The sequence below is a fragment of the Podarcis erhardii genome, assembly GCF_964252035.2.
Source record: "Podarcis erhardii genome assembly, chromosome: 16".
NCBI classification, from domain to species: domain Eukaryota; kingdom Metazoa; phylum Chordata; class Lepidosauria; order Squamata; family Lacertidae; genus Podarcis; species Podarcis erhardii.
In genome coordinates this window covers 28,899,591-28,926,106 of record NC_138514.1, presented here as the reverse complement: position 1 = coordinate 28,926,106, position 26,516 = coordinate 28,899,591, and the positions used below count along the sequence as shown (strand labels likewise).

The following is a 26,516-nucleotide window of genomic DNA, read 5'->3' as shown; positions in this document are numbered from 1 at the left end:
TCTCCCAATAGACACGTTTTTATATGCAGTTTTAACTAATACAGAGATTTTCTTACCAGCTACTTCTCCAAATAGCATGCATCTTTGTATACTTTTTAATCGATTTATTCATTTTTAGGCACACTTTTACCTAATGCATGCGTTTTTATAAGCGCTGGTTGGAGAACTGCATGCAAAATTTGGATAAGCGTGAATGTCAAAGGACAGCTGTGTTTTGGTTCTTGTGCTGTTTCGGAAAGTGCAAACTTGACACGACTCATTTTAAAATGCAAACCGAATTAAATTCCTCCCCGATCCCTAGTTGATATTTGCAATTTGTTACACATACTTGTGTTAAAAGTAAGTTAGATGTGCTCCACAATTTACCAGCAGTTCTTTAGTCCATCAGAATGTGAACTACATTGAAATCTCAAACATGGGTTTCCGGTCATGTCACGAGTCAATGGCGGCCGCTCCCCGTACCCCCTCCATAGGCTGCGAGGAGGTCCAGGCAGAGGAAAGCCAGGATTTATGGGGCACAAATCCTGGCAACGCTCCCCAGTGGGGTCTGGGGAGCTCACTGCATCCTGATTTGCCGCTCAAGCCTGTATCTGCCAAGTTGAAAGGCAGAGTGGGTGCGACCTGGGAGTGTGTCCCTGCCGTGAAAGAGCCTCTGGCATGATTTATGGCTGGTTCCTCCATAATTTGGACAATTGGCATTAATCAAGAGGTGCTCCTGGACCTACATATGCTAATGGACTGCAATCAGTCAGCTGCCGAAAGAACTGGGCTTGGCTCTTTGAAGGTATTTGAATGTTTTCTTTGAAGCTTGAGAATCCTTACAATAGCCGGGAAAGGAAGGAGAAGAACAAGGTGTTTTGTGCTTTCTTGTGATTTCCAAATGGTCTCTTTTTTTCATTGTCCTCCCTGCATAATGAAAGAGTCATGTGTAGCCGCTGCTACAGTGGTACCTTGGGTTAAGTACTTAATTCGTTCCGGAGGTCCGTTCTTAACCTGAAGCACCACTTTAGCTAATGGGGCCTCCCGCTGCCGCTGCGCCGCCGGAGCACGATTTCTGTTCTTATCCTGAAGCAAAGTTCTTAACCTGAAGCACTATTTCTGGGTTAGTGGAGTGTGTAACCTGAAGTGTATGTAACCTGAAGCGTATGTAACCCGAGGTACCACTGTATGTTACTCTGTTTGTTAAATCAAAAGCCTCCCCCCTCTTTTTCAAAGTAAGCTCAACAAGGAATTTAACAAGGTTTTACTACATGCCATCCCCCCTCGACCGAGGATGAATGGACTTTATTTAAAATTATTCCTGGACTGCTGTTAGAGAAATGCAGTGGGGGGGGGGGGAGAGAGAGAATGAACTGCTGCTGAACAGATGTGGTAAAGAGGCTGAATTTGAGGGAAAGATCTTGCTTTTAACTGTGTGCTGAGGAAGAACTCCAGAGTGGAATTTTAATGGCGGAGTTTGGATATGCATTCTGTGAGTTATTTATGGCTGTAGCTCCTACGCTACTCTGTAAACAGTGGAAGGAATGGAATTTGACCTTGTACCATTCCAGATAAACACTGCAAAGAACTGAACAATGTTCCAATATACCCGGTTTGGAACAACAATGTATATGAAGGATTACACACGTGAAACGGATTATTTATTTATAAGATGTAACAGAGGTGCTGCTTGTAAGGTAGAAAAAGCAGCCAGCTAGAAGAGTGGTTAAACAGCAAGTGAAGGATGTCAGCTGGACTCTAAATAAGAAATGATGAGGCTATGAGAGAAAATGATGGTGGTCATGTTTGGAACAGGAGCGGGAAAGCTGATTTTAAGATATTGTATTAAATTAAATTAATTTGGTTTGATTTGTAATAATTTGGAAAAATAATAAAAATAATAATTTGGAAATGAAATCTCAAACATGCTTACAGTCCTATCAAACACAGTGAAAATGACTTCCAAGTAAGCACACATAGGACTGTGCTGATAATCAATGAGATGAACTGGTAAACCTATAGTGGAATCCTATAGACACACACTAAGAAATAAGTCTCACTGATCTGCACAGACTTTGACTTACTCCCAAAGTAAGTGAGTGCAGGATTGCAACCATTAGTGTCACAGCCTTACAAAATCACTGTCTTGGATTTTTTTTGCAATGGAAGTTGGGAGTGTTATTAAACGCACGACAGGACACAATCTTCCATGCACACACTTAATTATTACTCTAAGATGTTGGAGAAGCTGTTAATAATTCAAATAAAAATGAACAGCAAACTAACTTGCTCATCAGGAAACAGCAACCCATCAGGAAATGTGAGATCTGAGCAGCATTTAGTTCTGCATACGTTTTCTCCCATTACAAATAATTTGTTGGCTAAAAGCAGATGTCACCCTGCGTTGTGCAATGCGCCTTGCTAATATTTTCCATTTTCCCTCCTTGTATTAGCAAGTTACATTTAAAAGCCAACAATTAGAAGACTGATGCTGATGTGCAACATGACCGGAGAGGGGAAGAGATGCATAGAGGCGGACAAAGGAATAAATTCATTGCCAAGAACAAAGAGATGACAGAGCCCAGATGGCACAATAACGAGGCCAAGCCTGTCACAGCTATACATTTACAGGAGCCTCGAATTACATGAGACATCCAAACACTGATTGACTTGTAAACAAATTCAGAAAACGACTCTTAGCCTATCAGACAGATTGCTTGCCAGCGAGTCTTGTTAGGCACAAATCAATTCCTGTGACGCGTTTGCATGTGATGGATGGGGCTTCCAAGCTCCGGCGACAGGTCTTTGTCCACCTAGCTTACCCTCCAGCACAACTGAATGCAGGTAAGCGCATACCAAGGATAGTCGACAGGCAGATACTGGGCCAAAACCCAGGGATGGGGAACCTGTAGCCATGCAGGTGTGGTTGAAGGACAACTCCTGGCTATTGGCCATGTTGCTTCACGGGATGCTGGGGTTGCAGGCCTGCCCGACATCTAAGGCAGTGTTTCCCAACCTTGTGCCTCCAGCTGTTTTTCAACTACAACTCCCATCATCCCTGACTAGCAAGACCAGTGGCAAGGGATGATGGGAATTGTAGTCCAAAAACAGCTGGAGGCACAAGGTTGGGAAACACTGAAAGGAACCCTCTGATGTAGAGGAAGGAATAGATGCAGGATGCAGGTGACAGAAGTTGGAAAGAAAGCCCACCTGAAGGGGTGGGCAGGCCTTGGACCTGGCGCTCCCACAAGGCTGGGTTGAAAGGGACCTCGGCAAAGTGGGATCTGGTGGAACCCCATGTGGTTTCTGGAGGTCTTTCAACGATGGCACCGGCAGCTCCAGACAGTGGCCATTTCCACAACGCCCAAGAACAGTGGTTCTCAATCTGTGGGTCCCCAGATGTTGTTGGATTACAACTCCCATCATCCCTGACCGCTGGTCATAGTGACTAGGAATGATGGGAGTTGTAGTCCAACAACATCTGGGGACCCACAGGTTGAGAAATACTGCTAGAAGTTGAACCATCTTCCATGGTGTCATGGAAAACCAAGATGTTGGCCACCTGGAGCCTGATGGAGTGGAGGGTTTGGTGTCTGATCTTAAAGGATGCTTGGGGGAGGCACCACAGGGGGGTCCTGCGAGGGTACAGAACCCTCCCCCAGCAGCCCCCAGAGGCCTGCCTCCATTGAAGTTGCTAACTGGGAAGACATAGCTGTTTACGGAGGATACACCACGAGCATATGGGGAACCTCCAGCCCACAAAGGGAGCTACAGAATGGTTCAACAATCAATCCCTCTTCATGGGGGACTTTGAGACTTCCAGCTCTGAGAGGGGAATAGAGCTCTCCTAACAAATCTCAGCAACTTAAACAAACTACAATTCGCAGGATTGTGTGTTGGGGGGTGGGGGAAGCCTTGACTGTTCAAAGCAGCATCACAGCACTTTAAATGCATGGCGTGAAGGGTGGTCTTGGTTTGGGCAGTCATTTTGTAGACCAGGAAGGAGGAGCAGAAAAGGACCGCTTTCAGAGGCGAGCCACACCAGAGCCATTTAAAATGGCGCTGGTTAAGCTACCAAGTCCCAGTCCGCAGACACCGCTGAGGGCGTTCTGGCAAATGCTAAACTGCCAGCTGAAAGGGGGAAGAAACAGAGCATACGAGCTTCTATCCTGTTTCTTTGAAAACTAAGAAAATTAAAAATATATTTTAAAAAAGAAAAGATTTTTTTTTAAAAAAGGAGATAAACATTCTTTTTCAGCGAAAGAACAGAAATTAGCTTTCCGTAATGCCGCTGAACGAAAACTAATGTCAATTTCTGCACGACACGGTTGCTGAGCATTTATGGCAGATAGCACTTCTGCGTCGCATCCCGTGTTTCATTCTACCTTGCATTCTGTGGATCTATAATTTCATTAAAATGTTGCTTTTGGTGGGAGTGAGGGAAACAAGAGGCGAAAAAAGAAACATTACATACGCCCTTTCTATTTAAGTTCCTTCCTAAGGGAGGCGGATTTGGGGTGATATTTTGGAACTACAACACACACACTGGAAAAATGCATTTGTTTTGCTATAATTGTGCTCAAACAAAAACAAAAATCAGAGGAAAGGCTGAATTAACGAGACAGGATGGGCAGTTCAGTATCTATTTCTGCCTTCAGTTGCCTGACCCACCCCGATACAGGTGGGCCGTTGTTTCTCTCAAATATGTCCCAGTTCTTTTTTGGTATGTGGTTGGATTCTTCACTCTATCTCTCTCTCTCTCTCAATTATGCGAAGAGGGAAAAAGCAGTTCATCCTCTCCAGGCTCCATAGCTTCCTTCACGCACTGCTACCCATGAGTGTCCTGCTCAGTTATTCTGACTCGGGAGAAGCCATTCAACCGACAACTTGGCTCTCTGACAGGAAATGTGAGGTGCTGCTGATTTTCTTGATTTGAAGAAATAAAATAAAATAAAATAAAACCAACACAGGGGATAAGCGGGACGCACAAATTTGATTTATTTTTAAATACAAAACCTGGGTGTTGTAGGGGATTAATATCATTAAATGTGCTGTGGTGCTTTGAAAGTTCCTCCGCAATGTCAGAAAAAGGAGATTAACTGAGGGAAACTGAAAGCCCTCAAGTGGGCTTTGGATTTCAAGATATCCCCCTCACAACCAGAGACGCGGGAGAAATTTGGTTCAGTTCGGATTTACTTGCTTAAAATTCACCCTTCCTGGAAAAATAACGAGACACAACCATCGTTCGAAGTGTGCGTTTCTCAGAGGTTAGGGCTGCAGTTCCCTAGCCAAATGAAAATGGATGTATTTGCGGAAATAACTTGTGAAATGCATTGTGCTAGGGGAGAGTGCTTGCAAAAATGTGGAAATCGGGCAAAATTTGCATTCCCTGTCAGAGGCAGCAATGTTTCTGAATATCAGTTGCTGGAAAACTCAGGAGGGGAGAGGCCTTATGCTCAGGCCCTGCTTGCAGGGCAGGGTAATGCAAAAATCGATCTACAATAAACTTTTGTTCTCAGAATGAAACCAGTTTCTCAAGAAGAGCTTTTCGGGGTCAGAAGATATGCAACCGATCTAGGTGTCCGTAGAAAAAACAAGTACCGTATTTTTTGCTCTACAAGATGCACCTGACCACAAGACGCACCTTTTGGAGGAGGAAAACAAGAAAAAAAATATTCTGAATCTCAGAAGCCAGAACAGCAAGAGGGATCGCTGCGCAGTGAAAGCAGCAATCCCTCTTGGTGTTCTGGCTTCTGGGATAGCTGCACAGCCTGCATTCGCTCCATAAGACGCACACACATTTCCCCTTACTTTTTTAGGAGGGAAAAAGTGAGTCTTATAGAGCAAAAAATAAGGTATTCGGTCTCCACTGATTCTAGAACAAAATGTTGTGTGTACACAGCCTGTGAGTGGCCCAAGGCTACCAAGCGAGCTTCATGGCTGAGCAGGGATTTGAACCGTGGTCTCCCAGGTCCTGGCCCAACACTCTAACCCTCATGCTACCCTGCTCTCCACTTCCACCCCAAGCACTTCCAGTTTAAAAGGGATCAACGTTAGCTAGGCTGGGAAGAGACTCTCTGCTTGGGGCACGGTTTCCCAAACTTGGGTCTCCAATTGTTTTTGGACTACAGATCCCATCATCCCTGATCACTGGTCCTGTTAGCTGGGGACGATGGGTTTTATAGTCCTAAAACAGCTGGTAGTCACTATCCTCCATTAATTAGTCTAATTCTCACTGCCCTGGGTTACTCAGAGCATGCCAATGCCCCCCTCTTTTATTTCTCAGGAGTTTCCATTTGGCTCCATTTTGACCGGCCCTCACCACCCAAGTCTGGCATCAGAAGGAGAGATGCCCCAGTTTTCCAGTCAAGTTAAGTAGGGAGAATTGGCTGCATGCCGCAGCGTTTAGGTCGTGTTGTGCCACGCATGAGATTATGCTGTTTGCTGATTCTTCTATTCCCCCCCCCCCATGAAAGTTCATGCAGCAACAACAAAAATTTCTGCATTCAGCAACCCAGGGTTCCCAAGGTCTTTAAAAAATAAAAATAAAAGGAGAAGAACAAAGTCTGCTAATTACCTTTAAGGAACAAGAAAGAAGCATGCAAATTAATATCTTTAGCCACAAACACCGGCCTGTATAGGACAGATAAGGCAGCTGAGAATCACATGTGAAGGGCTTCTGTTGGACACACCCACCCAATGTTAAGATCGCCCCCCCCATTTAACAGTAATATGGGCTTCCATGTCTCTCACTCATGGCAAGGAGCATACACACCAACTTCTGGGGCCGAGGCAGTTTTGGGGACCCAAATGGTTTTTTTGAGGGGGTTGTACCCCCTCAATGTTCAGAGGGGTTTTGGCTCCATCCCCCGGCTCCTTGTGATGTCGCACGTGTGACATCAGGCTGTTGCATTGGGCCCCCTCAAACAACTTGTGAAGATGACGCTTCTGGCAAGTAGGCAGTTGAGCGGGTCCCAGAAGCCTGCAGCCATCAGCTTGAACTGCAGACCTAGGCTAGAGGCTGCAGTTATATAGGGCCAGGAGGGATCTTATTGGCTCCTCAGGTCACCTGAGCTGCTGGGCCTGAAAGCTGCAGTGCCTTTTCTGGCCACACGGAGAGGTGGCACTGTAGTGGCAAAACAGCGAAGGGGCAGGAAACCATCAAATGATGTCACACGTTTGACCCCTGGGGTCCCTGTCGCCTTTGCTCTTTGTTTGAGCTTCTCCCATCCCAACACACCTCTTCCTTCATTGCAAAACTCCGCAGGAATACCTATTCAAAGGCCCCAAACCTTCAACTTCAAATTTTTAGAAGCCATAATCATGCTCACATTTCTAAGCCCCAGCCTTGACCGCAGCTGAAAACAGAACTATAGATGGAAATGGAGAATGAAGACAAATTTGCAGAGGAGGCGAGCAATTACCTTGAACTGTTTATATACCATTCCTTCCCTTGCTTGGTTTTGTTTTTAGGTTTTGTCTTGTTTATGCTATGTTGATTTGCTCCTTTCTATCCTTTTATAGAGAGGATTCAGCCAACCCCTAGTAGCATATATTTAGAAATCTATGGGGCAGAGAAATTTGTCGCCTTCTAGCCATTCTGGGGCTCCAGCTCTTGTCAGCTCTGGCCGGTATGGCCAAGGATTGGGGACGATGGGAACTGGAGTCCTCTAACGCTTGGAGAGCACCCAATCCCTTTCCATTTGCTCCAACCGTGGGTGCCTTGCTGAGAACTATTCTGCCTTTAATAGGGCATCACAATCAGGAACAGCCCAAGACACTTTGTGGCCTGAAGCAAAGAATAAACTGACCCCCCGCAACCCGCACACCCACACTTGAAGGCAACTGATAATTAAATTTTAGTTCAGCACTGCTGATGGGGCCACAGAGGAGGCCAAGTGGGTGCCAGTCCATTAGGAAAACTGGGGCACCAAGCTCAGCCTAATCCTTCGCCAGTCCTCACTTGTCTACCTCCTTGCTTAACAAGCACAGCAAGGGGGTGGCACTGACTGTTGCCACCCTCTTTCTCCTCCTCTCCAGCCTTAGTGTTGCCCACATGGAGAAGGATGGGGACAAAACAAGGCCTAGCTGCCCCTGCCTATCGTTTGCCTCTGGCTTCACCCCCAGTTGGCCTCCCTGCCTTCTGACTTATCAGTCGCAATAAGCACCGGCCACCATTGGCAGCACACAAGGGTGGATCAACTATGAAACTAATGAAGCTTAAGCTTCAGGGCAGAAGCAACTTCAGTCCACACTGCTTTAGAAAAAAATTGTCTAAATTCTGTGATGCATCATGCTTGTATAGAACATTTCCCTAATTTCCACCCCCCTCCATAACTCGAAAACTATAAGGCATAGGGAATTTTTGCTCACTTTATTGACTTTGGTAATGCAGGACAGCAATTTTAATCAAAATCTGAGATGCAGTAGTTTAAAAAAATGCAGCGATCTGTTGTGCAGCAACCCCACTGAAGAAGATAACAGTGGTTACCCAGACCTCGTTGTTGGTTGTGAAGGGGGTCCCATAACAGTTCAAGCTTCAGGGGGGCCCCAAATGTAGATCCAGTACTGTTGCCACTCTTTGCATCTGCTGCCCGAGGCAAGTGCCTTACTCTGCCAAATAGTAGAGCCGGCACTGCTGACAAAGAAAGGTGCCAACAGTCAACCTGGTTGGGCAGCGGTGCTCCCTAACCCCGAAAAGGCATGGGAGATGGGTTGTGGTTTCTCAGCACAAAGGTAAAATGGTATCCCGTCTGCCCTGTGGCTTCCAGGCAAGCCAGAGAAATTGAACCATGGGTTATTCTAATGGAAAGGGGAACCAAGTCACACCACCAGCTTCCTAAAACCAGATCAAAAAACCACACCAGTGGCTTGGGAAAGCATTGTTGCTTTGATGTCGCTCTCGTGTAAAAATCCAGACCTTTCCCCCCAAAATGCACATTTGAACACGCACTGGCAGAGCAAAGCAGGTGAGAGCTGAAATGTCACCATTCTCCGCTCCACGCAGGGAAGGTGTGAGTATCGGTTAAAATGCAGACGCAGAGCTGAAAACCATGCCTGCCTTTTACTTCTTTCCTGTGCCAAGGTTAATTCAAATCCCTGAAAACATCTGAAGACACACAGCAAAGTGAGGCTGGCAGTAGCCTCTGCCGATCCTCATTCTTTAAGAGTCAGAGAGACATTTGTCAAATTATATTGGAATTCAAGGGGGGGAGTGCACTTGCAGAGGGAAGTCGCTCAGGGAATGCTAAAATAACCAGCCTTGGTCTACAGTCCTTGCTCATTGCTGGGCCTTGTGTTTCTGTATTCGGCCCCATCTGGGCTCTTGGGCTTTATGCAAACCTCTCTCTTCAGGGTCACCACCAACAACATAAGAACTTAAGATGAGGCTGCTGGATGAAGCCAATGGCCCATGTAGTCTAGCATCCTGTTCTCACAGTGGCCAACTTTAGCCTATCCAAGTGTCTGCCATAATGTGTTAAGTCTAACAGTTGCTTTTGCTCAGACAGCAAAATATACCAAAAGCCACAAATTGGTGCAAACCAAGGTTTAGTGTTACATCCAAACCAAGAAGCTCTGGTTTGGGGACATTGCTCCACCCTGCTGAGGATACTCAGGATATGGGGTGAGGATGCACAAATCAATGATTCACGTGCACATTTTTACCACATTGTGGTTTGGGAACCAGACTCATTTAGTGAAAACCATGGTTTGGTGCGAAACCTGAACCAACTGCAAGCACCATCTTCCTTGCTCTACAGCAGTGTTTCCCAACCTTGTGCCTCCAGCTGTTTTTGGACTACAATTTCCATCATCCCTTGCCACTGGTCTTGCTAGTCAGGGATGATGGGAGTTGTACTTCAAAAACAGCTGGAGGCACAAGGTTGGGAAACACTGTTCTACAGGAACAAGCTACTAATTTTGGGACTCTGGGGTGGGAGATCAGAGGGAAGACAGACGTACAGTTGGTTTCTAGGTTTTATATGAATAATATCCACCGTGCAACAAGGAACGGAATTAGATTATAAGGTCCCTGATGCACACCCGCCCACGCTGCGTTGGATGCAACCAAGAGATGCGGCTTCTTTCTAGCCGGGCTTGGAAAAAGCCACGGCCGTCTGTCTGCAATATGTGCCGCGTGCAGCAGCTTCACCAAACGCCGCCTTTACAAAAGAGCACCATCTGGCCACGTGTTTTGCGAGCCAGGATTGGCTGGCAGAAGATTCAGAGAGCTCTGCAGCCGGGGTGGGAAACCCGTTTGGCTCCAGATCTACTTTGGAAGGTGGGCGGGACAACAGACCGGTCGATCATGTGGCGCCATCACGATGTGCTGTGACTGGCAGGTGGGTAGTCCAACCCACCTGCGAAAATCCCTTGCGTGGACTTTGGGACGCACGAGAATAGGGCCGCCAATGAGGCTACTTTCTCTTTTCTCTAAATTCAAAATTCCCAAATGCTGCAACTGTTTGATGTACAGCATTAAAACTGTCTTGTTTCATGACCCATCTTAGAACCTTCCTGTGATGGGCTAAATGTTCCAAAACCCTCTCAAAGCACCCACCCCTAATTTTATAAACTGGTATGGGATTATTGGGGTTGCAGTCCTACAGTATTGGAGAACCCAAGATTGAATCATTCATTTATTAAATTTATTAGCCACTCTTTTTTCTGTGGCAACTCAAAGCGGCTTACAAAAAAAAACCCCACAACACCCACATACATTAAAACTAGGGGGGAAATGCCTTAAAGCACCCCACCCATTCTAATACACCACAGATAGTTAAAAACCAAAGACCTGGTTAAAAAAGGAATGTTTTTGCCTGGCACCTGAAGATATGTAACGATGGTGCTCTCCCTGGGGAGAGAATTCCCACCAACGGGAAGCCACCAGTGAAAAGCCATCAGGATGATCTGCTTATGGTAATACAGTGGTAAAGGTAAAGGTAAAGGGACGCCCTGACCATTAGGTCCAGTAGTGACCGACTCTGGGGTTGTGATGCTCATCTCGCTCTACAGGCTGAGGGAGTCGGCGTACAGCTTCCAGGTCATGTGGCCAGCATGACTAAGCCGCTTCTGGCGAACCAGAGCAGCACACGGAAACGCCATTTACCTTCACGCCGGAGCGGTACCTATTTATCTACTTGCACTTTGATGTGCTTTCGAACTGCTAGGTTGGCAGGAGCAGGGACCAAGCAATGGGAGCTCACCCCGTCGCGGGGATTCGAACCGCCGACCTTCTGATCGGCAAGTCCTAGACTCTGTGGTTTAACCCACAGTGCTACCTGGTACCTCGGGTTAAATACTTAATTCGTTCCGGAGGTCCGTTCTTAACCTGAAACTGTTCTTAACCTGAAGCGCCACTTTAGCTAACGGGGCCTCCTGCTGCTGCCGCGCTGTCAGAGCACGATTTCTGTTCTCACCCTGAAGCAAAGTTCTTAACCCGAGGTACTATTTCTGGGTTAGCGGAGTCTGTAACCTGAAGCGTCTGTAACCTGAAGCGTATGTAACCCGAGGTACCACTGTAAAGTGATGGCGATTATTATGACTGTCATCTGTTTCCTAAGGCTCAGCACTGCCTTAGGTTCAGTTCAGCTCCCCAAAGCTACACGAAACAGGAGACGTTGTCTGCTTTACCTGGGATACTGAGATGCTCTTTGCCAAAGAGAAAAAAGATGCTACAAGCATCTATATCATTCCTCACACCCATCACCTGCCTTGCTCTGCTTTGCTTGGACGCTGAAGGCCAAGCTGCAGCTGAGCTGAGTCAAAGCAGGGCGAAGGATGTAAAAACAGGCGTTTGCCAGCCAGCTGCGATTTAAAACCAAGCCAGCGCTCACTCGCAAGGGCACTGTGACCTTGGATTAAGAAACCGCACAGAAGAGGAGGGAAAACACGCTTAACAGTTCTCTTACCTGTCTGCAGCAAGCCGGCTCCGCTGTCCTTGACTCCGAAATGTTGCTGAATGTCTAGCAAAACACCTGCAGGGCAGAGAATAACATCGGATGAATGAAGTTGGATTCTGAATACCTGTGAAAAGCAGCAATCCTCAAGGCATGTTCAAGAGAACCTGCTGTCCCCATTTACTAAAGACAGGCCTGATTATTATTATTTTGGAAGAAGGTGGCATCATCAAATATCAGCTTCCCATATTCAAACGTTAGCACTGTTGTTTTTTAAAAGTAAAATTATAAATCAACACAGTAAGCGGCAGCTGAACAGTCATTTCCTCAGACTAGATAAAGGAGGGAGGGAGATGGAACTGCAGGACCTCTTCATTCACTTTGCTGGAAGATCAGGAATAAATACCGTATTTTCTGGCGTATAAGACGACTGGGCATATAAGACGACCCCCCCAACTTTTCCAGGTAAAATATAGAGTTTGGGATATACTCGCCATATAAGACTACCCCTCTTCCAACGCACACCAAATAAAATTTTTAAAAACCAGTCTCCAGTCCGGCTCAGAAATCTGCTCCACTTCCCAGTGGTCGGGGGCTTCTGGGGCCAATTTTCAAGTGTATTTCTGCTTCATTTAGAGAGCTTGGTATCCTATGATTTAATTTGCTGTCGTTTTATCCTTTGGTGGGGAGACGACCTCTGACTTTTGAGAAGATTTTCCTGGGTTAATAAGTAGTCTTATACGCCAGAAAATACAGTATTTCCATTCCAGCTAGTTAGTAGGAGAGACAGTGTGGTGTAATGGTTAGAGTGTCAGACTAGGACCTGGGAGACCAGGGTTCAAATCTCCCCACTTGCCCATGAAGCTCACTGGGTGGTCTTGGACCAGTCACTCCCTCTCAGACTAACCTACCTCAAAGGGTTGTTGTGTGGATAAAATGGGAGGGAATGTAAACCATTTCCAACCTAGTAAAGAGGCAAGACACCTACCAAAGGACAAACGGCCACAAAGTATACAAGGTCTAGCTTTCCCACAGCACATTTGCAATTACATTAATCAGATTAACCAACATAAGTGTCAGTTGATTAATCAGTCAGGGCCCAACAAAGTTGATTGACAAGTTCCGAAAGGGCAAAAAGGAAGAACTTATTTCACAAGAAATCCAAGACTCTTTTATCAGAAGTGCCTAGTAACACACAGGCTTAGCTGCCAGCTTCAACATCTTTTTTTTATTCTCAGTGCTCTCAGATTTCGGGTGGCCCCCCCCCCGAAAAAGTGTTCTTTGCTACTGCTTTTAGAAAACGAGCTTTAGCTGCACTTTTGCTATTAAATGGTTTTATCGTTGTGCCGTTGGTTATGCCACTCTGCAAACTTTTAGCAGGAGAGCAGGATATTATGCTGATTCTTTATTGCTGTTGACGGGAGTTGTAGCCCCAAACATCTGGAGAGCACCAGGTTGGCAAAGTCTGGCTTTAGGCATTTTTTAAAAAAATAAAGAAGAGGAGGAGGAGGAGGAGGAGGAGGAAGAAGAAGAAGAAGAAGAAGAAGAAGAAGAAAAACCTTACTCCCCCATGCAATGCTTAAATCAGCCTTTGCTACCACAGGAGGGATCCGCACCACATTGTCCCAATTCCAGCGTGAATACTCGGGAAAGTAATCTCCCGGGTCGGCCAAGATCTGCCGTGCTAATTGGAGCCAATTTCCTATTTCACACACAAGCCCATGTGGGACGTCCACTGGGCCCTGAGAGTGTTTTTCTACAGTTTCGGAAGAATTAAATTGGAGAGGCAGCCGGGGAGACCACATTGATGATGTAAGAGGCACCCGAGGGAAGGAGAGCCTCCTTACTTCCATGCATGACTTTTTGCCCTGAAACCTCCTTTGGGGGGAGTTGCTGCAATTGCCAGGTTTCCTCGATTGCATTTCAACAGACCCTTTTCTCCCTTCGTCTCCTCCAAACTCTCTCTCACCCCTTGAATGCTCGCAAGTCGTTTTTTCAAGGAGGTGCACTGACAAACTGCCACATATCGCAGGGTGGTGAGGGGTCTGTAAACCGAGTCCCCACAAGGAACAATTAGGTACTTAGAAAACTGCTTTATCCCACATCCGGCCTTTGGTCCCATCTAACTCAGTATTGTCAACACGGACAGGCAGAGACTCTGTGGGGTTTCAGGCAGAGGTCTCTCTCCCAGCCCTGCCTGGCAAGAAGAGGAGGAGGAGGAGGAGGAGGAGGAGGAGGAGGAGGAGGAGGAGGAGTTTGGATTTGATATCCCGCTTTATCACTACCCGAAGGAGTCTCAAAGCGGCTAACATTCTCCTTTCCCTTCCTCCCCCACAACAAACACTCTGTGAGGTGAGTGGGGGCTGAGAGACTTCAGAAAAGTGTGACTGGCCCAAGGTCACCCAGCAGCTGCATGTGGAGGAGCGGAGACTCGAACCCAGTTCACCAGATTACGAGACTACCACTCTTAACCACTACACCACACTGGCCCAGTAAGAGATCACTGGGCATTGAACCAGCGGCCTTCTGCATCCCAAGCAGCTGCTCTACTAGGGTCTATGGCACGCCTCAGAGAAGCAGCTCTAGCCTGGGAACGGTGTGCTGGGCTTGGAGAACGACAGGTTAAGGAGAGACATGGTAGCAGTCTTCACATATCAGAAGAGCTGCTGTCATGGACTGGCTGGATGCAGAGAATTGGTGGGAGGAACCAGCTGGGGAACCCCCAAGGGAAGAAGGCCCGGAGCCCCGGGATCGGTGGTGGGATGGCAATGAGAGGGAGAAGACTAGGAAGAAGTGCTGGAAGATGAAGAGGCAACAGGGTTTAGTGAGTGGGAAGAGTCTGTGGCAGAGAGCAGTTCAGAAGCAGAAGTGGAAGCAGGAGAGGAGGGAGACCAAGAGGCAGAGAGGAATAAGGCTGGTGAAGGAGCCAGAGTATCTCCCCTTCCTGCTACGACAAGCTCCCCTCCCTGCTGGTCTCCCAGAAGAGGGAGGAGCAGAGACAGGCACGCCAGCGGAACCGGGAGAAAAGGAGGTTTAGGCAGCTGTGGGAAGATGGGGACCGTCAACTGTCCCCACAACTGTCTCGTAAGGGCAAGATCTACCGGGAAGAGTTGCTGTGCTCATTAGGCCTGGCACTACTCAGCAGCCCTAATTTCTTCTACTAAGGAGTTAACTTCACTTGATTATTGCTGACCCTTTCCTGACACCTGCTCCTGGAGAACGACAGGTTAAGGAAAGACATGCTAGCAGCCTTTAAATATCTGAAGGGCTGCCGTGAGGGAGATGAAGAGACTTGTTCTCCATCGTACCAGAGGTCTGTAATCAGTGATTGGAAATGAGAGAGAAATCAATTCTGGCTAAGTATTAAGAGACACTTCTCAACAGTGAGAGCAGCTTTACAGTGGGCTCTATTTCACTGGAGACACTTAACAGAGGCTGGATTGACATCTGTTAAGGACGCTGTGGTTGCATCCTGCATTGCACGGGGGTGAGACTAGAAGACCTCTGAGCTCCCCTCCAACTCCATGGGCTGTATCCTATTCAGAGCAGGCCTACTGAAATTAAGCAGGGCATTCATTTCGGCAGGTATTCTCTGAGTAGAACTAAGTTGCATACAACCTATTTTACTCAGGCAATTTTTTACCACGGCAGCACCAGAGGATGGGCTGTGGCCCTGAGATCAGAGTCACCAAGACTAGCAGCGAAAGGAAAGGGATAGAAGGTGCTTTTAAGCAGCTGGAAACAGTGCATCCCGTGTCTCCTTGCTAGAGCGAAGGAAAGAAGGAGCACCTGATGCAGCCGTGGATAAGCGAAGTAGTCGCCAGTGGCAGACAAAAGTTTGTGCTAATCAGAACATTCATCAACGTGTCTCCGGAGAAGCGGCAGAGTGACAGCGAGTGAGCAGCCAACACCCTTCCATGAGAAATGGCGGGGATTTGGCAATCGCCACGCAGGAGAGAAACTTACGACACGCTCAAGCTGCCTAATCACCACCTTCGTGGGCCTGTATCATTATGCACACCTCTAGTGCTTGCTGCAAAAAAAACACCTCCCAGGATCTGTGGCTCCGGCTCTGCATTAAGCAAGCCACCCACCTGAGCCATCAGCATTGCACCTGGGTGATTTAAGCCCATTGAACAATGAATGCCGAATGAGACCAAAGGAAGATGCAGCCAGCCAATGTACCAAGAGCCTTGACCGAGAGAGACGGAGACAGAGAGAACCCATAATACAGGAAAACGATGATGGGGATAAAATGCTTCGTGGATAATTAGCTGGTTTCCATTTAGCGACGGCTGGGGCTGCAGGCTGCATGCACCAGGTTCACCAGTGCCCGACAGAAGCCTTGAAGTCCCCTCTGCGAAAAGGCTTAGGAGAGATGCAATTACCCACAGACAGAGATGCTGTCAGAAGGTGATAGTTGCAGGTCCCGCCCCAGGCAAAACAAGCCAATTGGCACTTATTGGACTAATGCACAGTTACAGGGAACCAGGCAGAGGGCCTTCTCAGTAGCGGCGCCCACCCTGTGGAACACCCTCCCACCAGATGTCAAGGAGATAAATAACTGCACAACTTTTAGAAGAGAACTGAAGGCAGCCCTGTATTGGGAACTTTTTAACACTTGCTGTTTTATTAGGTTTTTACATCTGTCGGAAGCCGCTCAGAGTGGCCGGGGCAACCCAGCCAGATGGACTGGGTACAAATAATAAAACTATTGCTATTATTATTATTCAATCGGAACCTAGGACCTCTCCACTGGGTTTCTCACGCCTCCAAATATTTCGCAGGTTCAGAGACAAATGTGGAGATGGAACTAAGTGATGGGTGAGGGCTGTGCTTTTCCGTTGCAACAAGATGCAATAAAAGGAATTCCTGTTCCTTAAAGATTAACAGATTTATGTATCATGGCAGAAGCCAGTTGCCTGGGGCTGATGGAAGTTTTTGGTCCACCACTGATTTAGGGAGGGTTTTTTTTTAATGCCAGTCTATTTAAGCTGGCACAAATCATCTATTTGTTTATTTATTACTATTTATATCCCACTTTGCTTCTTTCCTGGAATCTAATACAAGTCTCCCCTTCAGGCATTGACCAGGATCAGGCCGGCTGAGCATCAGCAAGGGAGTGGTCCTATGGTGCTGTCAGATCATCCTGGGACCTATGTGTATATGAACTAGGGACTGCTGCTCCTGCTCGTTCCATTCGCCAGCTCCACCAACTGCTTTGCTATTCCGCTTTCCCTCCTCCCTTTCCACCTCACCCACCCTCTCGCCTATCCCCTCACAGGTTGACCAGACTTAACCTCCCCACCACAGTCCCTCTTCCCCTCACAACTTGCCGCAAGCCCCTTCTCCAGCGGGAGGCACTTCAGAGGGCAGTTTGGCAAACTGCTCTCTGAAGCGTCCTCTCCCTGCCATTAAACTGCTCGCTTGGGCCAACTGCACCTCCCAAATGTTCCTTACTTCTGGTCTGTCACCCCACTGGAGTTGGCATGGCCATGCAGCATGATGACAGCCTTACAGTTTTATTATATGGTAAGAAATGGGGAGGTGTGAGATTAAGAGGAGTATAAGATGCAGGAATTACAGACTGTGACAATTTCATAAAAGACAGGCCATATGCAAAGTCCTCACAGCAGCCAATTAACAAAGCCGTGATGATGTTAATACAAACATCATGGCGTTTGTGAGATAATTAACAGTGACACGTATCAGAAGCCGGCAGATCTGCCCAACCCAGCCCCTGAGTGGCACAACCTGGAAGGCTGCTGATTAGCAGAAAGCAAGCTCTCTGTTTTTAAGAAGTTAGGGCAACATTCCTTATCGTTCAAAAGCAGCCAAGCACAAAACATAACTAACAGTTTATATGGTTCTTCTGAGAATAGGTCAAATTACTGGAATCCAGAGTCACCATAGACAGCAACGGCCACGACTTACGTTCACTTTCAAGGTGAACCTAGAATTCATTGATAGGGATGGGGTTTCTGTATAGCCATCAGCTGAGATGGTGAAAGGGAACTTCCATCTCCAGACTCAGTATTCTAGTTCTGCAGTTCAGGACTGAGCACCCACTGGCTACATAACCAAGAAGAAGGGTTTGGATTTGATATCCCACTTTATCAGGCTACATAACCAAGAAGAAGGGTTTGGATTTGATATCCCACTTTATCACTACCTGAAGGAGTCTCAAAGCGGCTAACATTCTCCTTTCCCTTCCTCCCCCACAACAAACACTCTGTGAGGTAAGTGAGGCTGAGAGGCTTCAAAGAAGTGTGACTAGCCCAAGGTCACCCAGCAGCTGCATGTGGAGGAGCGGAGACGTGAATTTGGTTCACCAGATTACGAGTCTATCGCTCTTAACCACTACACCACACTGGCTCTCAACCAAGACAATGCAATCCACTCAAAAAGGAGAAGAGATCATCAGAACAACAAGAAGAGCCTCCCAGATCACACCATCTAGTCCAGCGTCCTGTTCTAACACTGGTCAACCACATGACCCAATGCGACAGCACTCTTCCCCTCCTGCTGTTTCCAGCAATGTGAAGAAGCATACTGCCTCCGATTCTGGAGGGAGGTCATAGCCACTAGTTAGTAGCAGGCTCAGGGAAAAGAAAAGACTTAGAATCAAAAATTGTAGATTTGGAAGGGACCCCAGGGGTCATGTAGTCCAACCCCTGCAATGCAGGAATCTGAGATTGAAGCCATTGGAGAACTAGATAAATTAACAGGAAGGATTCGAAACCTGCGGGATCAGGGATTCTTAGAGGACTGGAGTAAATATATGAACTATTTGAAAAGTAATTGTGATGAACAGATTACGCTAGTAGAACTGCAAGAAGTTTTGTAAGGTGGATTATCTGAAATATTACAAGAAAGACTATGAAAAGAATTATTAGTTAAGGACAATTAAATGCAATATAGAAACTAAGAAATGCAGAATAAGTGATAAAAACAGAAAAGGTGTCGACGGAAGTCTAAAACATTGTATAAGATGAGAAGTGATGTTGTATGACTGTTGGAACTGATATGCTAAAAAATTAATAAAAATGTATATTTAAAAAGAGAGAGATTGAAGCCATTGGGTTTGGGTCCTCCCCTCCAGAGCAGGAGAATACAATCTTGATTTGAACCCGGCTCTCCAACATACAACCCCAGCTCCCTGATCTGCTGTGCCCCAGTGACTCCCAGAAAACACCACCTGCCCCCAGGATTGTTTAGCAGAGTTAGCTACACATCCGAACTCTCAGATCCTTTGCAAGGGATACCTTGGCCTGCTCTTCTGGAAACCTTCCCAGTCTCAGAAGGAGAGCAAGAGTTTCGCCGGGTGCCATGTTGGCCGCCCTTCCCAAAACTATCCCTTTTCGCCCAATCAGCTTCTCCTTCCCTTTGTTATCATCCCTGTGGGAAGAAGAATCTCTGCACTATTCCTTCCTCCCTCAAGGGGTTCTGGCTCACCTCCAGAACGCGCAACAGGTAATTATAAACATCAGAGGGGGAGAAGGCCATGCAATTAGCTTCGGGGGAAGAGAGATAGAGGAGAAAACAGCTCCGGAAAATAAAGTTAAAAATTCCTTTCGCCGTGGAGGTGGCTGAGCCAAGATTTCTCAGGAACCGATGACAGGATAGCGCAAGTGTGCTGCACGGCAAACCCAAAGAGCCTTTTAATGCAATCCATTTTTTGTGTGTGCCACAAATGCATTTACTTCACATTCCCTCGAGGTCTGGCATCTCCTGTGGGTTTGTGGCAAGAGGGGCGTGGGGTCTCCTATTTTTAGAGTTCTCCAAGCAAAACATTTTTCTACTTGGGGAAAACGCCCCAAGGGTGAAGGTGTGTAATACAGTGTCTTGCTGTTGCAAGTGTCACCGCTGAGAAATGCAAGTGAGTAAGTGGTATGTAAACGCCTTGAATAAATGAAGTACTTCCCGGTAATACAATGTGCAGGGCAAAGAAAAAGGGATCAGCTCACTCTGCCTCCTTATTGTAATATGAGTTCACTCATCTCAAATAATACTTTCACTATAGGAGAACTTCTGGAAAGAATTCCAGAAGTGGAAGATTGTCGGAAGAGGCTTTATACCAAGTTCAGACCAGATCACTATTGATCACATCCAGATCACTATTGGCAGAGATTCTCCAGGGTTTCAGACAGAGCGGTCTCTCCTAGAGCTACAGTGGAACCTCAGGTTAAGTACTTAATTCGTTCTGGAGGTCTGTTCTTAACCTGAAACTGTTCTTAACCTGAGGCACCACTTTAGCTAATGGGGCCTCCTGCTGCCGCTGTGCCGCTGCTGCACGATTTCTGTTCTCATCCTGAAGCAAAGTTCTTAACCTGAGGCACTATTTCTGGGTTAGTGGAGTCTATAACCTGAAGCGTATGTAACCCGAGGTATCACTGTATCTGGAAATCCGAAGGATCGAACTGTGGTCCTTTTGTATGCTGTCAGGTACACAACACTCAGCTGCAGTCGTCTCTAATACAATGGAGCTATGCCAGCATTGGATTTCGGGGACAGCCTGCCAAGGGGATCAATAGTCTTTGGATCCTCTCCCCTATCGCTAAGGCCCCATTTGCACCATATCTTTAAACCATGGCTATACCTTTTTTTTTGTGTGTGTAGTTTCTCTGAACCATGCTAATTCATTAAAAAAAATATTGTTATTTTCAATGCAAAAGTACAACAAAAATTGCAAACATACAATCCCAAACCAACAGAAACAAAGCAAAACAAACAGAAACCAAAAAAAGAAAGCAACACACCTACAAAGAAAACCATGCCATCATAATAATCTTTAGGTAAAGGGACCCCTGACCATTAGGTCCAGTCGTGACTAACTCTGGGGTTGCGGTCCTCATCTCGCTTTATTGGCCAAGGGAGCCGTTGTACAGCTTCTGGGTCATGTGGCCAGCATGACTAAGCTGCTTCTGGCGAACCAGAGCAGCGCACGGAAATGCCGTTTACCTTCCCGCCGGAGTGGTACCTATTTATCTACTTGCACATTGATGTGCTTTCGAACTGCTAGGTTGGCAGGAGCAGGGACCGAGCAACGGGAGCTCACCCCGTCGCGGGGATTCGAACCGCCGACCTTCTGATCCCCAAGTCCTAGGCTCAGTAGTTTAACCCACAGCGCCACCTGCGTCCCTAATAATCTTTAGGTGCATATACACATATTGACTTCCTTCCTCTGTTTTGAGACCTCAATTTTTTTAATCTTTCTGAATTGTTGTGTCTAATGTACATTACCTCTATCTTTATACCTTTTGCACCGTTTTTCAATTTCTTTAACCCTGCAAAGCTTCTTTCATTACATACCAATATACTTACTCCACAACATTGTTTTTTTCATATATTCTTTAACACAATCCCATTCTTTTGCTAATTTTTGGTCCGTACTCTAACATATGTACTGTTTCAAAGGCGTGAAGGGGGGATCGGGACCCTGAGTACGTGGATGGTGAGGGGTTGGACTGGCTAGAATGACCTTAGGACCCCTCACATATCCTTTTAAAACATGGGGGGGGGGGTCCTGAGAGACCTACTGCACCACCATTCAAGGGATGTTCACACGGTACATAATTCAGCGAGGGCATGTTCACAAATCATTGAGCCACACAACAGTTCAGCAGTTCACACGTACTGTTCAACCCACACGTGATCTATGTATCTGTAGGTACCACAACCGGGTTGTACAAGTGAACAAGCGTGCCCTCTTTCACACCAACATGTGTACACGTGTAGAGACGGCTCGTCCCGGCATTGAGTGCGATGTGCGAACAACTTCATAAGGAGCGAGAGATGAATTCCGATCGAAACTTTCCCCCAGGAAGCCTGACGCAATCTTGGGTTTGCGTCAACCCTCGTGGAATGATCCCACTGCAGACGGGGAAGCGTGTGTGGCTCTATCTAGAGACATCTCGCCCACAAGAGTGTGGAATGCTAACCTGGATCGCGCAAACATCTGGCAGCGAAGCTACACCCTAATCAAGCCTTTGATCTTGCTAATTAAAAGAAACCACACAAAGCCAACCCTGTTCTCATCGGTGGATTGCCTGGGAAGCAGAAGTTCCTGACGGGTCGAGAGGAGGGCAAGAAACCGCACAGGCAAGGGATGGCAGAGAAATTCAATTCAGTTTCCCTTTTTAAAGGCCGGCCTACCGAAACAATCTGTGAACTGAAACACAGCAACCCATGGGAATTTGCATTTATCCGAATTCTGCAATACCACCCGCCAGCCAAACAACGTTTGAAAATATTAAGGGAAACTGCGCATAAAAGCAAAGACATTATTGAAAATAGCATACAAAGCCACCTCTACAGATGGGAAACCGCTTGCAAAAAAACAACAACCCAGTACATTAGACAAAAATGTGTTCTCTGGGAGAAATTTGCACTAAAATGCTGGTGAATTTTCATGACACTTAAAAATTATAATAATCCAAAACAATGAACTGCAAATTGCTGCCCAAATATGGAGACCTAAATTTAAAATTGGAAAAATGAGAGAAGAGGAAAAACAAAATTGGCAGATTCATCCTTACTCACAGGAAACAAAGCAAGGAGCAGGGTGTTTGGGGAGAATATTATGTGGAAATTGATGTCCTTCCTGAAGGTTTAAAAGGGGAAAGTCTGAACGCTTGAGAATTTTTGTGCCTCAAGGTGCGAATTTTTTGTACACTTTTTTTTTGATGGATGGATTGCAAAATTCAGAGGAATGTGATTTTTAAAGGCTAGCTGCATTTTCCATTTTCGTATTTATTTGGGAAACGCTAATTAGGCAGGTTCACATTAAAGTGAACCAATTCCTTACTCCAAGCTAAGGGATGCAGGTGGCACTAAACCACTGAGCATCTTGGGCTTGCCGATCAGAAGGTCAGCAGTTCGAATCCCCATGGCGGGGTGAGCTCCCGTTGCTCTGTCCCAGCTCCTGCCAACCTAGCAGTTCGAAGACATGCCAGTGCAAGTAAATAGGTACCACTGCGGCAGGAAGGTAAACGGCATTTCCATGCATTCTGGTTTCTGTCACAGTGTTCTGTTGTGCCAGAAGTGGTTTCATTATGCTGGCCACATGACCCTGAAAACTGTCTGTGGACAAATGCTGGCTCCGTGGCCTGAAAGTGAGATGAGTGCCACAACCCCATAGTTGCCTTTGATTGGACTTAACTGTCCAGGGATCCTTTACCTTTTTTACCTTTTACCTACTCCAAGCTAAGTGTCCATTGGATTGCAGCCCTAATTTCTCCCAGTGGTTACGAAACCAGTTCTCTGGCAACATATAGCTTGTGGACATCCATTGGATCTGAATGCTGGAAGATTTGGGAAGCAAGAATTTCTTCACACAGGACATAAGTTAAAAGATGGAACTCACTCCCACAAGAGGCAGTAATGGCCACCAACTTGGATGGGCTTAAAAAAGGATTGATTCACGAAGAAGACTATCAATGGTAGCTCCACTGTCAATATGCTTCTGAATCATGAATGAGGAGAGTGATGTTGCACTCAGGTCCTCCTTACAGGCTTCTCACGGGCATCTGATTGGCCACTGTGAGAACAGGATGCTGGACTAGATGGGCCATTGGCCTGATTCATATGGGCTGTTGACATTTCCTGTTGCAGAAAGGATCAAAACAGATGGCCGGGATTGGCAGTATGGCGGAAGCTATGACTTGGGACCAAACCAGCCAGCCATTCCAAGGATCTGAAACTGAGCTTGTGGATATGGAAGACTGGAAGCCAAGGAGATCATTCTCAGAGGTGAACACCCACTTGAGGTTTACTCTTTCTGAAGTTTCTGCCCTATGCATACTCATTTGAAATGTTAATCTGTTGGAGGGCTGGTGGTTTAAATTGGTTGACTAATTTAATTAAGAACTCAAACAGCATTTTAATTTCATCGTTAATTGAATTTAATCGTACTCTAACCAATAAATAAACGTGCACGTTGCTAAAACTCCAGCGAGCGTAGGTGTCTTTCCGAAGAGGTGAATGCTAGGGTTAGAGCCAGCAGTTACTCTCGCCAATGGCCACGAGTCCTATTGCACTCAGGTCCTGCTTGTGGGTTTCCCACAGGCTTGTGGTTGGCCACTGTGAGAACCAGCATTCAAAATTTGCCAGGAGCATTTTGCACCTGGCGATCAGCCACTTGCAACCAAGGGAAGAGGCCCAAGGTGCCAGGATGGTGCCTGGCGTCTCCACCATCTGGAGGTGCACACCTGGGGATCCCTGCATCTCGACTGTTTTCACACTCTAGCAACACACCCCATAGAACGCTTGGCCGTTCAAAGTGGTATGATACTGCTTTAAATATCAGGTGCGGATGTGGCCAGAGTGTGTAAGGAGGGGAAGATGCATGTGGACCAGGAAGATCTGAGTTGGGGGGGGGGTCATAGAATCATAAAATAGAATCATAGAATCATAGAGTTGGAAGAGACCACAAGGGCCATCGAGTCCAACCCCCTGCCAAGCAGGAAACACTATCAGAGCACTCCTGACATATGGTTGTCAAGCCTCTGCTTAAAGACCTCCAAAGAAGGAGACTCCACCACACTCCTTGGCAGCAAATTCCACTGTCGAACAGCTCTTACTGTCAGGAAGTTCTTCCTAATGTTTAGCTGGAATCTTCTTTCTGTAGTTTGGAACCATTGCTCCGTGTCTGCTTCTCTGGAGCAGCAGAAAACAACCTTTCTCCCTCCTCTATGTGACATCCTTTTATATATTTGAACATGGCTATCATATCACCCCTTAACCTCCTCTTCTCCAGGCTAAACATGTCAAAGACCTGTAGTGAGGAACTTCCCACAGGAAACAACTGCCCCGCACCCCATTTACTTACTGGCAACTTTCACTTCTCTCTCTCACACACACTCAAAAATCAGCTGGCTTGCGATTCTCAAGGGGTAACTGGGCCACCAGCAGACCTGCTTAGCTTCAACAGCAGAACTGCACCGCTTTCTGGGCAGTGAAGGCTGGAGATGTTAGGCCCTATCTGCACCTCTCCCCCCCCCAAAAAAGGGTGGGTGGGTGGGTGGGTGTACTGGGCAATGTAGTTTGTTAAAGGTGCTGCTGGAAGTTGTTAGGAGAGTCCTTACCCCAGCTACAGCTCTGAGAACAGTTTAAGAATCAATTCCCTCTCTGAGGGGAATATTGGGTCTGGGAATTGAAGCTCTGCAAGAGAATACTGGTTTCCTAACAGCACCCTTAACAAACTACAGCTCCCACAATTCTGGGGGGGAAGCCATGCCTGTTTATAAAGTGGTTTGACACAGTTTTAAGCATACAGAGCTGATGAAGCCCTCGGTAGTCTGTAACGTGTTGTACTTCAATTTGAACACAGCAACAACCACCCATTTTGCTTCCAAGTGCCTATTTTGGCTCCAGCCTTGTCCACCACTCACCACCCAAGCCGACTGTTAGCAGGAATGATACAACAGTGCAAATTATTATTTATGTAGCACTGTCAATGCACATTAGTGGCCTGCAATATAGGCAAGGAAGGATGGGCCTCTGCCCCAGGAGGTTTGTTTACAGCCTAAAATTTCGGAAGAGGGCATGCTAAGGAAGGATATTGTTGCTGTTGCACGTGTCAAGCCTCTCCCCACCCCCCTAGGAATGAACACACCTCAATTTCTTGACCCTCCATTTTGGCATTCATCAAAGCACACGCTCTGGAGCTGGTTGGAAGCGAGCGAGGCGCCAGAGAAGGCCGCCGGTCGGAACGAGGGCCAAATTACAGCGTTGCGGGAACTGCCGTTCCACAGGCAAACCTGTAATCTGCAAAGAATTCGAACTACCAGGGAGAAAACAAATTAAGGCCACAATGAAGAAGGGGGAAAAAACACACAGAGAGAGAGAATTAGACAGGGCTCTATTTAAGCATCATTCTTTCTGAGGTCGGGAATGGAGATGAAGCCGGGAAAAGAGAGAGAGTTTTGTTTGTTGATGAGTTGTTCAAGTTTCCATGAAATTGGGGCGGATAGCAACCACCCTTCCCCGTAATTAGCTCTCACTTCTTGGGCAGCACAAAATTAGCCCAACGTGCTCGTGGGAGAGAGGAGAGAGAGGCTTCTCTCCAAGCAGCTAGAGCCCTCCTCGTGTCTGCCAGGCGGAAAGATCAGTGGTGTTGAAAAGTCTCCTTGCTTTGGGGAATTCCCACCACCCCCAAAAAGACCTTGTCTGTTGCAGGACTCCTGTGTGTCGCAGAAGTCTTGCACCCTGCAAAGGGTTATGGGAAATGGCCAGGCCTGCTGAGGCCTAGTTGCTGTTGACATGGCACACATTATGGGGGAGTCCAAGAGGGGATAAGATAAGAGCAGGTATGGGGAATCTTTGGCCTTCTAGATATTGCTGAGCTGCAGCTCCCACCAGCCCCAGGCATGGCCAATGGGAGTTGTGGTTCAGCGACATCTGAAGGGCCAAAGATTCCCCACACCGGTGCCAGAGGTTTATAAAATTATGCATTGTGTGGAGAAAATGTACAGATGCTTTTTGACCTTTTCTGTAATACTAGGCCCTAGAGTCATCCATCCGTCAAACTACACACCACCCGCCATTTCAGGGGAGCAAAGTGGGACATACACACATCCAGCCCACCTGATCTCTGATCTCTTTCTCCCTCCCACCCATGCGATCTCCAAACTCTTT

General features: G+C 46.8%; 1 protein-coding gene across 2 annotated transcripts in view; it reads right to left on the bottom strand.

The window, feature by feature from the left end:
• Positions 1-26,516, bottom strand: part of SPNS2 (SPNS lysolipid transporter 2, sphingosine-1-phosphate) — a gene marked incomplete at its 5' end in the record, with an annotated part of 104,527 nt that overhangs the window by 54,990 nt on the left and 23,021 nt on the right. For both annotated transcript variants that reach the window (XR_014151832.1, XM_081843531.1), the window contains one exon: positions 11,892-11,957. Coding sequence is in view for 1 of the 2 variants with exons in the window: in XM_081843531.1 (XP_081699657.1) it covers positions 11,892-11,957 (66 nt within the window). The remainder of the gene's footprint in view (positions 1-11,891; positions 11,958-26,516) is intronic.